Raw genomic sequence first — 18,171 nt, forward strand, 5'->3', positions numbered from 1 at the left:
GGTCAGGTGCAGTGGCTCCCAACTGTAACCCCAGCACTTTCGGAGGCCGAGGCAAAAGGCTCACTTGAGGTCAGCAGTTTGAGACCAGCCTGGCCAACATGGTGAAACCCCGTCTTTACTAAAAAATATAAAAAAATTAGCCAGATGTGGTGGCGCATGCCTGTAGTCCCAGCTACTCAGGATGATGAGGCAGGAGAATTGCTTGAACCTAGGATGTGGAGGCTGCAGTGAGCCAAGACTGCACCACCGCACTCCAGCCTGGGTGACAGAGTGAGATCCTGTTTCAAAAAACAAAACAAAACAAATCAAAAATACGTACTTCCTAGCACGGTCCAGTGAAAAGGCAACAAAGACTGACCCAGGAACAGGAAGTCCCCCCAGAACGCAAACTATGACCTTAGGAGGCCACTTTCCATAAAAACGAGACAATTGGAAATCTGAACACTGATGGGATTATTTGCTGATTTTAGGGATGCATTTTGGGTAGAGAGTGATATTGATGATGTGATTGTATTTGTAAGAGAGCAGTCTGTTTCTGGAGACATGCTGAAGTACTGACTAGGAAGTGACCTGATGCCTGGGATTGGCTCCAGGCAGCTGGGGGTGGCGGGAGCTGGTGGACACACACGAAGCAGGCGTGCTGCCATGTGAGGGGTCATGGGGCGTCATTTTGCTTTTTCTGTGTACTTTGTGTATGTCTGAAATTTGCATGGTAGAATTTGAAGAAGCAGCTAATAAAATTCTTGCCTTCTTCTAATCCTTTACCTCTATCCAGTGTTGTTTTTTAACTTGTGAGTTGAAGACATTCCAGCAAGGCATAATAGAAATAAGAAAGGGGAAGCCAAGGGAAGCAGAGAGAGGGAGAAAGAGAGAGAGATTAGTGGTGCTTGTTTTAATGACTGTGTCCTCCAGAAACAAGTCCTAATTTTAACAACGGGGCATGACTTGATTGGTTTTGTGCAAAGATTCAAATTTCTTCTTTGATAATGGTTCTCATTTTAGGATACTGTGCCCCAGGCACTATGCTGGGTGCTTTATATGCATAACTTATTTAATCCTCTCGGTTATTTTTATTATCATCAGCATCCCCGTTTTCAATATGAGGACTGAGATTCAGAGAGGTTAAGGAACTTGCTTGAGTTCCAGTCACCTTAGAAAGCGACAGAATCGGCCAGGTGTGGTGGCTCACACCTGTAATCCCAACACTCTGGGAGGCCGAGGCGGGTGGATCACTTGAGGTCAGGAGTTTGAGACCAGCCTGGCCAACATGGTGAAACCCCGTCTCTACTAAAAATACAAAATTAGTCAAGTGTGGTGGTGCGTGCCTGTAATCTCAGCTACTTGGGAGGCAGAAGAATCACTTGAACCCAGGAGGTGGAGGTTGCAGTGAGCCAAGATTGTGCCACTGCACTCCAGCCTGGGTGACAGAGCAAGACTCCATCTCAGAAAAAAAAAAAAAAAAGCAGCAGAATCAGGATCTGAAATTGGGTCTGCATGGTGCCAAGAGACCGTGCTGCTGAAGAGCACGCACTGGCACCTCCTGAAGTCCATCTACCCATAGGAAAGAAAACAACCACGGTAGAAAACATGTGGAACTGCCTGTCCTGAATGGGCCAGTTTAGGTTTTCACTGACTCTTTTTGGCCTTTCTCCCATATGGAGGAATCTGGTGATATTTTATAGCATTGTGAGACAGGTACTGTAAGGAACAGAAGAATACCAGACAAATGAGAGAAGCCTCAGACTAGCAGCAGCTATCTGCTATGCACTTTATCCATCAGAATTTTTCTAAAGTCACAAATGAGTTTCAGAACATGAGCACTTCATGTTTCCTTCATTCTACAAAATTACCAGGCCTACTGGGGGACACATAAAGGGGCCCCAGACAAAGCCCTTGCCCTAGTGGAGTTGGTGCTTGAGCTAGCAGCCTGCAGGTGGGGAGGACGCAGAGTTGCAGCCTGAGTGAGCTACACGGGCGGGCGGCCAGGATGCCAAGAGCATGTTAATAGAGTTCAGTGTTATAATCCAGTGAAATATAGAGCAAAGTTCACCCGAGCATGCTTAATAGCATGCTCCTCACCACCAGTTACACAATGAGGCTGGAGTGGGCACCTCCTGGCACGCACAGCTGTAATTAAAGCTACTTTTTTCACTGCCAAACAAAACACTTCTGGAGAGGGAAGGTGAGGCAGGGCCAGAGGCCATTCCAAGGCCTCTCTGGGTTCAGAAGCTCTAACTGGTGAGTCCAGCTGCTGGCTGCCCCTCAGAGGCCCCCATGACTTCTCCCTTCTCCTGCTCTGGGCTCTCCTGCAGCCACCTCCTCTCCTTTGCACAATCTTGCCCTTCCTGTCCCTCACACAGTGGCGGGCCCTCTCCTGACACCTCATCCATCCTGGCCTGCCACTTTCCTGGCCGCACGGGCTCACAGCAGCAGAGATGGGCCATGGCCATAGCTCCTCTCACTGCCTCGAAGGCCATCTGGGCACACAGGCATCAGCCAGGGAGGAAAGAAGTAGGAATAAATAGAGACAATGAAGAAAGGTTGCCAGGAAAGGAATTTTTAAGAGAGGCTGGAAGTGGGTCAAGAGGGGAGGCGGCAGGGAGGCTGATGGGAGAGCAGAAGAAAGAGTGTAACTGGCAGGGAATGAGATGGGGGGCCCTGCATGATGTCCACGCCAGAGACACACAAGGCAGAAACAAGCAGCAGTGCACTTCCGCCTTTTCAAACCCAGACACGCAGGTATTATGGAGCTTGTAAAATCTCCCATGCAGCTGCTGCTAGTCTGAGGCTTCTCTCATTTGTCTGGCATTCTTCTGTTCCCTACAGTACCTGTCTCACAATGCAGTTAAAATATCACCAGATTCATCCATGTGGGAGAAAGGCCGAAAAGAATCAGTGAAAACCTAAACTGGCCCATTCAGGACAGGCGGTTCCAGGCAGTATGCAGGGAATGGGAACCCCTCTCTCAGAGCCACTGGATGGATGACCCTGAGATTCTGGGCTAAGGAAATCACGGCAGGCCATAACTGCAGAGGGGCTAAGGTGCCTCTTCACATGACTCATTCCCCAGGATGGCTCTTCTCACAGAAGCTGAAGCCAGTTACTGTTGTGCACACTCAGGGGCCACAGACTGCACCTGGGCAGCAGTGCCTGGGCAAAATCGGGACCACTGAGGTGTGCCGGGTGCTCTGAGGGGAACAAGCACCTGGCCTCGGGCCGCTCACCCAATCCCACTACAACCAAATCGTGACTGCGACTGGAGTACTTTCAGCCTGAAAGATGAGGGATGTGAGCGCAAAGCAGAATGAGGTTATTTAAAGCTCCTGGCCACGTGAACAAAAACACTAACATACAGAACTGGCTCCATTTCCAGTTCATCAGGGACACGATGTCCCTAAAAAGAGATGACACCATCAGCAAGGGACCTCCACCACCGTCCCACATCATGGTGGCTTTGGCATTCTCCTTTCACACTTTTCTTTCAGAAGTAAACTGAGACGAGCGTTGTGAAGCCCACCTGTCTCCCCGGAGACCCGGAGCCGCTGGCCATTGCAGAAGGCGCCCCGACCCCGCCGGCCCGTGTACAGCCGCTCCTCCGTGCAGTGGTAAATCACTCCGAATTCAAGCTGTGGGCGGCAGAGGCAGGACAGAAAACAAAGATGGTTCACTCGTTTGATGTGGGAAAAAACATCGTTACTCAAAGATGAAGGCTGCACTAGGCGTTAGGATAACACGTTACACTGTGACAGAAATTACCTTTCCAAAAGGAACTGAGAAAAAGCAGTGCCTGCATTTAAAATGAGACCTGGACATAAAAGCAAGCTTGCTTTTGCTAAATAACTACGATTTTAAAATATATTCGGACTAATAAAACTTTAAAAATTAACATCATAATCAAGCATTAGTAACCAGAAGTTATTGAAAAAGCTTAAATTTTTAGAAAGGCCCCTTTTGTTGCTGAAAAAAAGAATGTTACTTGTGACGCTAACCAAACCCCACAAGAAATCCTCAAAATTGCTGATGTGTGAAGAATGGAGAATGCATCTGTAAAGCCAGCGGAATCTCAGAAGCCCAAGGACAGCCCCAGCGAGGAAGAGGCACCACCGCAGACTGGGGACTGATCCGTGAGCAGGCAGTGCGCTGAACAGCGGCCTGACTGCCCCACATCAGGGAACAAAGCGTCAGACCACAGCCTCCCAGGATGAAGCAGCAAAAGGAAGAGGTCAGCGTGGAAAAGGACGGCAGCCCACGGCCGCATGCCTCTGTGATCTTTCCTCTACCGACTTTTCACCACTCAGGGTTAACAAGGGCCAGCATGCTTGCTTAGCAAGTTAGCCAAGTGTTCACCTCTCTGGAAAATTAAAAAAACACCCTGGCCAAATGCCTTAGGAAAGCCTTGGCTGGCCCTGGGGTGAGCACAACCACCCTAGGGTGGACACCCCAAGCTACAGAGAAAGGGTTTATTTCTGGGGGTTGGAGGCGTCATTCAGTCAACGCTTTTTCAGAGCCTGCAGGTGTCTGGCAGCATTTCATCATCCTTCCCCTTCCGGTACCCTGGCTTTAAAGGAATCCTCATGACCAGGTCAGTCCTAGAATTCGGCTGGTTCCTGAGGCCTGTGAAGAGCTCCCAGAGTGCAGAGGAATGTCCCCCACTCCCATGGGGAGGAGCCCACCACGAAAAGTCAGGAGCTCCCGTATTCAGTCTAGGAACATAGGACAGACCCTAGCCGACCCACAGAAGGGCCGAGGACCTAGCCAGCTGTTCCAGCAGCCCCTTCGCACAGTCACAGAACATCAACCAACCCCTGAAGTACTGCTCAGCCTCCCACCCACTCTGGGCACCACAATATTATTTCACAGAGAAAGAAGTCAATCATTGCATCCTTAGACAAATTACAGTATTACAATTCTTACTTATCTTCAGCTTAAGTACTTTGAGATACTTTAGTACTTAACTTTAAATACTTCAACTTAAGTACTTCTCTCAGCTCCCCTGCCAGGGAGTCTGTGCGGAGACTAAGGTGAAGCTGCACAAATGCTGCTCTGAAGCAGGGCTGCTTTTGAGAAACATGCAGCCCTCGGCCCTATTTAAATAAAACTGTTTCAATTAGAAAGAAATTAAGGCTCTTCTCAGTGCTGCTGCTTGAATTACTTAATAAGCTTTAAACCTCAGCCCCACGCCTTCCATGCAGGTCGCACAACACTGTGTAGTTCAGAAGGTCTATGGGAACCATGAAAGAGCTACGTTCTCAGAGGAAGATAAGAAAGAATTATTAGAATATTGGGATTGAGGATGCTCTCCAAAACTAAGTGCTCCTTTTAGTTTGTGAGATCACACGCTCTAGGGGTCAGCTGGAGATGCACTTGGACCGTTCACTTAAGACTTCCGCTTCCACAGCAGTGTCACAAATAGACCACGGGTGACACGAGGCCAGCCCTCCACGGGGGACAAGGGCCGGCCATGGAGCCCCACCCCGCACACCCCAAAGCCAGTCTGGACTTGTTTATTTTCTCGGATTTGAAACCCACAGGCTTGGATTTGCCAGTCATGATTAAGGCACAGGGCAAACAGCAAACCAGGCGCACAGAGGCTGAAGCCAGAAAGGAAGGATGGCCAGAGGGAGCCCAGGGAGGGGCCCTGGGGACCTGGGCCACACCCGCACCTCTTGTCGAACAGCAAATCCAATGCTAACCGCCACAGTCGGGAATCTGCAAAGGAAAATAGAAAGGTTTACTCTCTGGAACAAGAGCGGCAGCTCTCGGGAGCCTGTGTGCTGTGCGGCTCCCCGCAGGCTCAGAAGGACCTTCCTACACTCTGGGTGGGTTGGTTGTTTAAAAACTACTTCCCACAGTTCCACTAACTGCTCCCAAGACAAACAGAATAAACTGACCACGTCGTAAGACAGTTAACCTTGAAAGAAAACAGCACTGTGAAAGTCACATAAGACTGATGTAACTCAACAACCCTCTGAAGCCCAATTAGGAAGGATCTCAATCATCTGTTTTCTGGTTCTCCGGACCTAACGGGACAGCAGAGCCCTCCCCAAAGGCCAGACCCAGTCCCAGGTGGGGCGCCAGGCAGGTGGTCCCAGAAGGCACCACAGCCTCCCCATGGGGGCCAGTTCTGAGCCACAGCTCACCCTGTGGCACTGCTAGCATCCTTGCCTGAGTGCCCGGTAGCCAGCTGCAGGGACAGCCATGGCTGCAGTTTTCATGATCAGTTTGCCTGCAGTTTTGTGATTCTGCTATTGCCGCTCAATATCTTCAAAATAATCCTTCCTTTATAGGGAGATCATTGGAGCTTAAAAACAGGCAGGAAAGGCTGGGTACTGCAAACTGACAGGAAAAATGCAAAACCAATTGTACACAAATGCAACTCTGACTGCCAGGGTGTGCGGGACCTTGGGATGAGCCGCTGGCTTCCAGAGCAAATGCACCATGTGCCAGGCCTCACGCTTGTTCCAGTGCCCAGGAGAGCTTTCTCCCACTGCTGTGGCCCAGCACTGGTGGGCACAGGGGTGAACAGGCGCCATCTGAGTGGCAGCTGCTGGTGGCTTTCGGATGTCTTCAGACCACAACGATCACCACAGCTATAGCGTGGGGCTCAGGAACTGTCAGGATCAGCTCTGGAGACTGTTCTGAAATTGCTGCTCTTTTCCCAGTTACCTCCCCAGTACCAGGATCCCCCCAGGGGTGCAGACAGGAAAGCACTGGAAACTATGTCTCTGGAGCCACTGAAGACCCTCGAATGGACATGTGGCCTTCACCATGTGACGGGGCTTCACCTGCCGTGTCACCATTATGAGCACCCTGGAACCACGAGCAGGCAGAAGTAATGAGGCTCCACTCAGTGACATACTCTGGGGAGGAGAGCCCTGGGAAGGATCATGCTTTAGTTGAAATGAGAGGAGAGATTGGTGACACATTTGCTGGCACCAGATGGCACGACTCCACTGCCTCGAAAGGGTCACCTTGTGTAGGCACAACTGAATTCTCGAGGCAACTCACCTAGAAAAAGGCTGTGCTTAGCATGGAATAACTTCATGTTTTACATATAAACATGCCATCAGAGGCAGATCATAAAGGAGCCCACACCCGGGCTCTTCTCACCCTTCCTGCTCAGCGCGTGCAGCCCAGGGTGCTGGTGTGCACTGTGAGCGCGGGAGCTGCAAGCCACCCGCCCATGGAATGGGAATCTCTCCAGGGTTCTCCAGAGCTGGAGAACCACACTCCGTTTAAGCCACATCATGCTCTGTGCCCCAGGCCCCCAGCCACCTGTGCGTGTAGACAGGCAGCACAGCACCATCACCTGCCACTGTCAGAGAACACCTGTGGTTGTGTCCCGGTCACCTTTGCATCCTGTCACTTCACCATCCCCAAAGCTCCATTCCCTTCACCTCCCCACACCGGCCCTTCTGACCTCCCCAAACCTCCTGCTTTTTGTAACCACAAGGTTTGCTCTCATACAGGAAGATGGCTCTCAAATCTCACCTGTCACAGGCCACTCTCTACACCTTGGGCTCCAGGCCACTGTGGGGCAGCACAGGCTTTGTATCCCAACCTCACCTTTTTCTCCAGTGGGGGTGGGGTGTGAGGGGAGTCAGACTCCTTCAAGGGGTCCTTGTTAAATGCAACCCAACATTTTTAACATAACAAACTGGTTTTTAAACAAGTGCAGATTTCCTAACATACTCCAAGAGCCTCTCACAAATGGAAAACCTTATTTTAAAAATATCAAGATCTGATCATCTTTCTGATGAGACTATGAGTGTACTATAGGTTTGTTTATATATTCCTGCCTTAAAAAATGCTGCTTTTGGAAAGACAAAACCTCACAGAAGAGGACATGTTAAGCCCTGCAATGGAGGCGATCCCTGCTCAGCTCACCTGTGCACAAAATTGCAGGTGCCGTCGATGGGGTCGATGATCCACGTCGGGCTGTGGGTGAGCACACACTTGGCCCCAGAAGCCGCGGCCTCTTCTGCAATGAACCTGCAGTGGAAGAACCCAGCCTGAGAAAATGCACCAAGGACACAGAATAACGTGCCTGAAATTGCTTCCAGTCCCATTAAAGAAAAAGGTGGCACAGCAAACAGATGTCATCATGGTTTCTCTGGGTCAAACAGAGGCAGAGTCTTTAAACAACCATGTGCTTTTTGACCTGCCTGCCAGCGGACCTACTCAGCAGGATTTAGAAAACAGAGTGACACCTCAGTGCCAGCGTTCAGAAAGAGCACCAGGGAATTCCAGCAGGCCAGGCAGAGAAATGCAAGCGTGAAGAACACTGGAAAACAGATCTTCTGAAGCAAAACTAAACTCGATTTTAACTTCAGCCTGGAGGGGAGGAGGCTGATGAGATATGACCAAGCAAGGTGGCCCAGGACTCTGACTTTGATTCTCCCAGTCAATGCTTATACCTGGGCACCGAGGGGTTAAATGTCACTTGCAGCTGAGATCTCCCATGTCTGTACCCAGCCTGGCTCACCTGAACTGCAGACACAGGTGACAAACAGAGCCCCCCCGCAGCTGGTTCATTTCCCAAAGGTGCCCTTCCTGCCCTGGTCTCTGACTTCCCTGGTTTTTTTTGTTGTTGTTTTTTAAGAGATAGGGTCTTGATCTGTTGCCCAGGCTGGAGTGCAGTGGTATCATCATAGCTCATGCAGCCTCAAACTCCTGGATCCAAGCAATCCTCCTGCTTTGTTCTCCCAAGTAGCTGGGACTACAGATGCATACCACCACATTCAGCTAATATTTTTATTTTTGTAGAGGTGGGGTCTTGCTACATTGGCCAGTCACAAATCCAGCTTCCCTCTGGGAGCAAGCAAGGGTGGGGCTGCAGGAAGGAGAGAGGCTGGGACGCTCCCTGCCCGCCCCTGCCCCATGTGCCCTGTGCAGGCTCCACTCCTCCATGTGGCCTGCTTGACACATTCCTGCTAGAGGGACATGCTGCTCCTGCACTCTGCAGCAGGCCCTGGGCTGGCCCCTCCTTTGTAATGAGTCCCTCTGCAAACAAGGCCCCCTACAATCCTCACTTGAGTGTGCATCTGTCCTGCTAGGAACCTGACCGAGACAATGTTCTCTCAAGATTCACCTGCACAGAAGGGAACTCCTGGTTTTCTCTACTTGCCTCTACCTCCACGAATGGCAACTCCCAGCACCCCCTGCTCAGGCCAAAAACAAGGGAAAGCACTCTCGCCCCATGCACTGTCACCCTTCCTCCTGCACCCCACCCACACGCAGGCCCACACACACAGGGAAGATGCTGTGGTCAGGTGTATTCGCAGCCCACCTTCTGCAGGCTGGTCCCTGTGGAGCTGGCCGCTGTTTACACCTTCCAAAGGCATTCTCAGGATCAAAGAAAAGACTAGATCTAAAGCATTCAGGGCAGTGCTTTTGACACTCTTGGACTGTCCCAAGTTCACTAAGGGTGAGGCCTTGGGCAGGCGCTAAGCAAACATCTGTTCTGTGCATGACTATGTGGCCTTGCTGAGAGGTTTTCTATCCAGTTCCTGTGCCGGGTTCACATGTGTACTAGAGAAAAAGGAGACCTGCAGAGAGTAAGAAAAAGAAAATAAGTGAAAAACAAGCAAGGCACGGTGGCTCACGCCTGTAATCCCAGCACTGTGGGAGGCCAAGGCGGGCAGATCACCTGAGGTCAGGAGTTCGAGATCAGCCTGGCCAGCATGGTGAAACCCTGTCTCTACTAAAAATACAAAAATTAGCTGGGCGTGGTGGTGGGCGCCTGTATTCCCAGCTACTTGAGAGACTGAGAGAGGAGAATTGCTTGAACCCAGGAGGTGGAGGTTGCAGTGAGCCGGAGGTTGCAGTGATCCTATCGTTGCAGTGAGCTGAGATCACGCCACTGCACTCCAGCCTGGGAGAGTGAGACTCCATCTCAAAAAGAAAAAGAAATAAAAATACAAAAATTAGCTGGGGGTGGTGGCGCACGCCTAGAATCCCAGCTGCTTGGGAGTCTGAGGCAGGAGAATCGCTTGAACCCAGGACGGGAGGGATGCAGTGAGCCGGGATCATGCCATTGCACTCCAGCCTGGGTGACAAGAGTGAGATTCCATCTCAAAAAAAAGAAAAGAAAGAAAAGAAAAGAAAAAGAAAAGAAAGAAGGAAGGGAAGGAAGGAAGGAGAGAGAGAGAAATAAAGAAGGGAAGGAGGGAAGAAAGGAAAGAAAGAAAGAAAGAAAGAAAGAAAGAAAGAAAGAAAGAAAGAAAGAAAGAAAGAAAAGAAAAGAAGGAAAGAAAGAAAGAAGCGTCCCATGTCCTGGTGTTTGGTGTATTATCCACTGTGGTCATCAGCCTCCTGGAAGCCACTTTCCCCGCACGAACCATGTGGTCTAAGATTTGGCATCAATAAACTTTTGGATAAGACTGGAGACTTTAGTGTGAATGGAAAGACTGAAATGAAAACCTCTGTGACCGCTCAGCGCCTTACAGTAGCCAGTCACCGCATATGGCTGCTTACATTTGAATTAAATAAAGACTTCAGTTCTTCAGTCTCATGAGCCACCTTTCAAGTGCTTGGCAGTCACGTGGGTGAGCGGCTACCACTGTGGACACAGCAGATGTGGGCCACCCCTGCAGCAACAGACAGAGCCGCTGGCAGTGCTGTCCTCCCACCGAGATGCTGAGAGGCAACAGCAGGCATCTCATGGTATTCGATGTCACTTTTTTTTGGAGACAGAGTCTCGCCCTGTCGCCCAGGCTGGAGTGCAATGGCGCGATCTCAGCTCACTGCAACCTCTGCCTCCCGGGTTCAAGCGATTCTCCTGCCTCAGCCTCACGAGTAGCTGGGATTACAGGTGTGCGCCACACGCCTGGCTAATTTTTTTTATCTTTAGTAGAGATGAGGTTTCACCATGCTGGCCAGGCTGGTCTTGAACTCCTGATCTCGTGATACGCCCACCTCAGGCTCCCAAAGTGCTGGGATTGCAGGCGTGAGCCACCACGCCTGGCCCGATGTCACTTTTCTATGCACGGGAGCTGCCATACACACTGTAACCACCCTGGTCCCCATCCACTCTGGGACCATCCTTCCACTGCTGGGTTATGAAGTTCATGCCTGGGATGCAGAGTCATCCAGCCCCTCCATTTTGCTGATAAATTATCTAGAAATACAACCCTGGGATACGACAAGTGCACGCATGCATCATCTCAGGCTGTGCCACCTCCTCCCCGGCCCCCTGGAGAAACCCACGAATAAGCAGGGGCTTCTGAGCCAAGAAGACCAGGTCAAGTCAAGCCAGGAGCACTAAGCAAGACACCCAAGGAATCATCAGCTGTTCCTGGAGAGCCTGGGCAGGCTCAGTCTGCCCCTGGAGCTTTCAGCCTAGCCAGGCAAGGCAGATGAGATGCAGTGAACCCAGGCTTCTGGTTCTTCATCTACACTGCACGCCTTGCTCCTTGCAGGAACTGCCTCTCCACTCTCAGTTGTCCACATGCTTCTAGGTCAGGTGATGCACAGGCCCACCAGCCAGAGCCCCTGCTCAGGAACTGGTGCTCCCCAAACAGATCTAGGAGGAAAAATGGTGGGGAGAAGCCACAATGGCAGCCGGGGAAGGGGGTGGAGAGGCTGCCTCCTGACAACAGCAGCCTGCAGGAGACACACAGGTGATGATTCCACTTAGGGCGTGACCATAAGTGCTGTCAGCACTGCCAGTTTTCCTAGAAACTTCAGGCACTAAATCTGTTTTTCCATGTCTTCTGTAGCTATGTGACTTTCCTCTTCTGTAATGGCTTGCAATGACGTTTTTAAAGAAAACGCTCCACACCCTGAAAACACACATACAAGGAGTAACTACGAAAGCTTAAACTGGGCACAAGGTTGACAAAGCAGCGAACAGATAATGACTCAGGTCCAGAGGGACTAGAAATGACTCAGGCACAGTTTCTAAGAAACTGAGGAGGAATGTGCAATTCTTCTCCTTTTTAAACCTGACTTCAAGTAGGAAACTGAAGCGGTGGAAAGAAAACCGCCAGTGAGCCCTGAAGGAGGAGGCAGTGTGGGTCTGCAGGCACTGACACTCCACACCCACGACAACTCACGCTGCAGCACCCAGACCACCCACGCGGCATGCCCACGTGCCTCCCAGGACACTCGGGAGCAGGAGCTCTGTCTGTTCATTCGCCAGATGTGTGGGACACCCTTTAGGGAAGTCACCAAGCAGCTTGTTTTCCCAGCAGCAACTATTAATATAAGTTAATTTGTTAACATAGCTTCTGCTGTGTGTAACCTTTATTATTTATCTATTTGTTTTTTAGGTTTCATTTAGTGTAACCCAGCAAGTACTTTTAGAAATTTTTTTTTTTTTCTTGGAGACATGGTCTCGCTTTGTCAGCCAGGCTGGAGTGCAGTGGCACGATCATGGCTCACTGAAGCCACAAACCGCTGGGCTCAAGCAATCCTCCTGCCTCAGCCTCCTGAGTAGCTGGGACCACAGGCATGCATCACCACACCTGACTAACTCTGCCTCACATTTTTTATGAGAATAACTCTAAGTACCCACACTGAGCACTGGATGAGCTGTCTTCCTCATCACCCACCTTGTGTACACCTCTGCCCATGAGACTGCCTGCCCGCCTACAAGGTGGCACAAGCATCCCCCTTCCCACCTGCCTCATGCTTGTGGGCAGCAGGGAGCAGCCTTCTGCACTGTGTGGCTGCAGCGGTGTGAAGGCCAGCAGAGGCGTGAACTGTGCTTGGTCTTTGGAGGCACCAAAAATACTTCCCTGGTACATGGGAAGAGATGCACAATTTTTATTCACTTAAACCTGATTTTACTCATGTAGGAAGCTAATACCTGTGAGATGAAAGACAATGTTTTACAGCTCTCTGCAGAGGGAGTGGGGAGAGTCTGCTCTGCAGACATGACTGTAGACAGATGTGTGAAATCATAAAGACCTTCCTAAAAGCCACTGGAACATCTACATAAAATCCACAATATAGGCAGGGCACGGTGGCTCACGCCTGTAATCCCAGCACTTTGGGAGGCTGAGGTGGGTGGATCACTTGAGGTCAAGAGTTCAAGACCAGACTGGCCAACATGGTGAAACCCCGTCTCTACTAAAAATACGAAAATTACCCAGACATAGTGGTGCATGCCTGTAATCCCAGATACTTGGAAGGCAGGAGAATCGCTTGAACCCGGGAGGCGGAGGTTGCAGTGAGCAGAGATTGCACCACTGCACTCCAGTCTGGGCTACAGAGCAAGACTCCATCTCAAAAAAAAAAAAAAAAACCCACAATATAAATAGGAAAAAAAATGCACATGACTAAATTTAGGGAAAAAAAGAATATTCCATACGTCTATCCAATAGACAAGAGGAAAATAGCAACTGGATTAAGGCTAAAAGTTTGGTAATAAGTTATTATAGAATATTATATCCTACTGCATAACTTAACCACTTTTCTTTTTTAAAAAATAGTTTTAACAAACCCTCCTTATAATTTTGACAGCTAAGTGCCTTTAAGCCCCTTTTTTCTTTCTTTCTTTTTTTTTTCTTCCGGCTACTTAGTCTGTTTAGTCTGTGACAAGAAGGTCAGGATCATCCCTGCTGTCCACAAAGGAGATGATTTATGATACTCTGTCCCCATCTTCACAAGCCACTGCCCAGTGGGAAAGCAACTGGATGTCAATGTCCAGCTGGTGGTGGCTGGGAGCATGTTTTTCCCATGTCAAGGACTCTGTTTGATGTTTTGCTTGACTCACGCATTCAACAGACACTGCTCTGTGCTGGGCACTGCAGGGCAGCAGGTTACATGGGGGCTCTGGAGCAGGGCTGGGAAGACAGCTAAAAACACTAGACCCTTGAGCTGCCGGCCTCATCTCTGGGCCTAGGCCAGCCCAGAGAAGCTCCAACAGGCTGCTCCACAGAAGGGACAAGGACGGGGTTTCTATCACTATAGCTCGGGGATGCTACTGAATCTTTTCCAAGTAGCTACACTTGTATCTCACTCAAAATCATCATCTGAAAACAGGTTTAGGCGCCCCACAAAGCCAGGGCATGGCAGGAGACAGCTAATGTGGCCAAGGCCAACAGCACACTCCAAAGACCCAATCTATAAAAACCCGGCCTTACCATGCTGCCTTTTTTTTTCTTTTCTTTCTTTCTTTTTTTTTTTTAAGATGGAGTCTCACTGAGATGCTCAGGCTGGAGTGCAATGGTGCAATCTCAACTCACTGCAACCTCCACTTCCCAGGTTCAAGCGATTCTCCTGTCTCAACCTTCCAAGTAGCTGGGACTACAGGCATGCACCACCATGGCCCAGCTAATTTGTTTTCCTGTTTTTAGTAGAGACGGGGTTTCACCATATTGGCCAAGCTGGTCTCGAACTCCTGATCTCAAGCTATCCACCCACCTCGGCCTCTGAAAGTGCTGGGATTACAGGCGTGAGCCTCTGTGCCCAGCCCTGGTTTGCTTTTTGTCATGTTACGAGTTAAATGCTGGGACTTCAGGGATGACCATGGTCAGGTCCCTCATTCACAGGTGAGGAGTTCGAGGCCCTAAGTGGTGAGATTTGCCAAAGCTGCTAGAGCCAGTGACAGAAGCAATTTTATTTATTTATTTTTTATTTTTTGAGACAGAGTTTTGCTCTTGTTCCCCAGGCTGGAGTGCAGTGGCGTGATGTCAGCTCACTGTAACCTCCACCTCCCAGGTTCAAGCGATTCTCCTGCCTCAGCCTCCTGAGTAGCTGGGATTACAGGCACGCACTACCATGCCCAGCTAATTTTTTGTATTTTTAGTAGAGATGGGGGTTTCGCCATGTTGACCAGGCTGGTCTCGAACTCCTGACCTCAGGTGATCCACCCGCCTCGGCCTCCCAAAGTGCAGGGATTGCAGGTGTGAACCACCGCGCCCAGCCTATTTATTTTTTTGTTTTGAGACGGGGTCTCACTCTGTTGCCCAGGCTGCAGTGCAGTGTGGTTTTTCATAGCGGCTGCATCAATTTACATTCTCACCAACAGTCTGCAAAGGTTCCTTTTAATCTACATTTTTTTTTTTTTTTGAGACAAGGTCTTGCTCTGTCACCCAGGCTAGACTGCAGTGGCAGCATCACAACTCGACCTCCAGGACTCAAGCGAGCCTCTCACCTCAGCCTTCCAAGTAGCTGGGAGCATAAGCGTGCACCAGCATGCCCAGCTGATTTTTAAATTTTTTTGTAGAGATGGGGATTCACCATGTTGCCCAGGCTGGTCTCAAACTCCTGGGCTCAAGCAATCCTCTGACCTTGGCCTCCTGAAGTGCTAGTATCACAGACATGAGCCACTGCACCCCACCAGAAGGAAGTTTAAACCTTATCATTCTTTGATTCAGTCTACACCTGTCTTCCAGGTCAAGGACCAAACCTTTGGATTTCATGGATGAGTGAAATAAAATAATAAAACTGGGGAGCCGGTATCAGGTTTTTAAAAAAATGTTATTAAGTCTATTTTTAATATCATTTCATGAAAGACTAAAATCAAGGAAAGAGAAAAGCTCAGAATAAAAGTCTTTCCTAAAGGAGGATGAGAGGCAACTTCAAATTAAATATATTGTTTAAGGGATATATTTAAATACTTTGAAAGCAGAAAAAAATCACAATGTCCTATTTTACAATATGTATACAATTTTCTCTCATCACAAATTTATCAACTTTTCTATGATCTAAAATACAATTAAATCCCCAAAATTTACTTTCCTTTTAATCTCAGTCATTGGCAAAAAAAACTCACTTCACATAAATATGTTGAAAAACAACTGCATTTGATGTCAATTTTTGAGGCACACTGAGCAGAGAAGAGAACAGCTGCTTTCACCGTGTCCACACATTCACCCTCAGAGCTAGGGAAGATGGGGGTGACACACAGACTGGGGCTGACCGTGGTGCAGCCACAGTCCACTGGCTTGTGGGCTACAGCTTGGGAACCCCAGCTTTCAATCACTGATTCCTGGACAGGTGTGTGGGTCTGACCCTACCAGGGAGCCTTTTCAGAGATGGAGGCTGGTGTTCAGCCCGGGCACGCTCCCAGGTAAGCCTGTCTCACCCTACCTATAATCCCCTGCTCTGCGTCATGGTTTTCCAAAGGAACTCTGGAGTCTGGCGGTCCCTGGCAACCCTAAGGCCTCAAGGGTGGAGGGAGGTACCTGTGCTCACCCCATAATACATTAACTTTTACCTTGTGTACACAACAGCGAGTATCTAAATTTACCTTTTACAAATGGAACCAACTGCACACATTAACCCAACAGTGGGTTGCGTGTAATCTCGGAGTGCAGTTTGTCCAAGTGACCTGACTGAAACACATCACAGCCCCAATAACTTCACTGTGCCTGATCCTGCATCTCCTCCAAGCCTTTACCAGACCCCACACAGATCAGCCAGCCCTCCCATGCCACGGCCACACGGATCATCACTGCAGAAACCTCTAGGCCAATATGGTTAATAAAGGACCTGGAAACAGCCGGCTCGTTACTGCAGCATGCTTCCTCTCAAAGAATCCATATGATAAATTCTTTTGCTACTGCCCTTTGATTAAAATTAGGTTTATTTATTTATTTTTCGAGACGGAGTCTTGCTCTGTCACACAGGCTGGAGTGCAGTGGTGTGACCTCGGCTCACTGCAACCTCCGCCTCCCAGGTTCAAGCAATTCTCCTGCCTCAGCCTCCCGAGTGGCTGGAATTACAGGCCCATGCCACCACACCCGGCTAATGTTTGTATTCTTAGTAGGGACGAGGTTTCACCATGTTGTTCAGGCTGGTCTTGAACTCCTCACTTGTGATCCGCCCGCCTCAGCCTCCCAAAGTGCTGGGATTACAGGTGTGAGCCACCCTAAAATTAGGTTTTAAAAGGCTTTTTAAAAATCACAAACACTGGGGCCGGGCGTAATGGATCACACCTGTAATCCCAGCACTTTGGGAGGCCGAGGCGGGCGGATCATGAGGTCAGGAGATCGAGACCATCCTGACTAACAAGGTGAAACCCTCTTTCTACTAAAAATACAAAAAATTAGCTGGGCGTGGTGGCGGGCGCCTGTAGTCCCAGCTACTCAGGAGGCTGAGGCAGGAGAATGGCGTGAACCTGGGAGGCAGAGCTTGCAGTGAGCCAAGATCGCGCCACTGCACTCCAGCCTGGGCGCCAGAGCAAGACTCCATCTCAAAAAAAAAAAAAAAAAAAAATCACAAACACTTTACATCCTATAACTATTGTAACCAATTCTTGGGATCCTGACCTCAAGCAGAGTAGGGAAATAGGAAGTAAGAGAAGCTTAAACTCAAAGGTTGTCAACAAAACAAACATGAGCGACTGGCAAACAGAAATTCAGAGGGAGAGCTGGTAACCTTGAGATAACCTAACAAGTTAGAAGGAGATGACGGGAAAAAAAAGAAGGTAAGTGTTTAACACTGGCTTGTTCTTTCATTTATATAATCATTCACAGAAAAAAAAAAAAAAAAAAGAGCCAGGTGGAGTGGCTCCTGTAATCCCAGCTACTCAGGAGGCTGAAGCAGGAGGATCACTGGAACCCAGGAGTTCAAGGCTGCAGTGAGCTATGATCATGCCACTGCACACCAACCTGGGCAACTGAGCAAGACCCTATCTCTTAAAAAATATATAAAAATAAATGTAAAGAAAAGTATTTTAAGCCTACCATGTGCTGAATGGACACTGAGGGAGAGTACCATCTATATTTCTGCCACCTAAGTCCATATAAACCTGGAACCTGACAGTTATAATACCCTACAGCCAGAAATCCAATAACTGGTATTCCAGTTTTAAGAATCCAACATCTTTAAAAGATTCTATGTAACGAAGAAAAAAGATCCCTTGCAGGGTCTTCAGCATTTATACTGCAGAACTCTAGAGGTGAGAGAGGGGCCTTAGAGCCCCCCAGAGTTAAAGAAGATGTCTCAATCTGGGGTTCATGGCTCCCTTAAAATGCTATGCAAAATGCTGTGTAAATATTTTAATTTTTCTGAACAAAAGATTAATAGCTAGCATCAAATACTCAAAGGGTGACCCCAAAAAGGTTAAGAGGTGCTCATACAGGCCTCTTGCAGGGACAGCTCTGGGGCCCGGCTGTGGCAGCCATTCCCACTGAGCCCTCTGGCCTGGGCGAGGGGGCGTGCATCACTAAGCACTAGTGGTGGGCCGGGGGCCCCACGCGGCTGCCAGTGCCACTT

At 49.3% G+C, this 18,171-nt stretch overlaps 1 protein-coding gene across 2 annotated transcripts in view; it reads right to left on the reverse strand.

The window, feature by feature from the left end:
• The window catches only part of IMPA2 (inositol monophosphatase 2), a 50,613-nt gene that overhangs the window by 14,288 nt on the left and 18,154 nt on the right, over nt 1–18,171 (reverse strand). The window contains exons 1-4 of one of the 2 annotated variants that reach the window (XM_063795931.1): nt 9,290–9,543; nt 7,888–7,992; nt 5,664–5,709; nt 3,518–3,626 (exon numbers count right to left, since the gene is read on the reverse strand). In XM_063795931.1, the coding sequence (XP_063652001.1) occupies nt 3,518–3,626; nt 5,664–5,709; nt 7,888–7,992; nt 9,290–9,471 (442 nt within the window). In that variant the 5' untranslated portion in view covers nt 9,472–9,543. Of the gene's footprint in view, nt 1–3,517; nt 3,627–5,663; nt 5,710–7,887; nt 7,993–9,289; nt 9,544–18,171 lie in introns of those variants that run through there. The other variant, XM_512020.7, reaches the window with a different exon arrangement.

Source organism: Pan troglodytes, chromosome 17 (assembly GCF_028858775.2).
Source record: "Pan troglodytes isolate AG18354 chromosome 17, NHGRI_mPanTro3-v2.0_pri, whole genome shotgun sequence".
In the NCBI taxonomy this organism is placed as follows: domain Eukaryota; kingdom Metazoa; phylum Chordata; class Mammalia; order Primates; family Hominidae; genus Pan; species Pan troglodytes.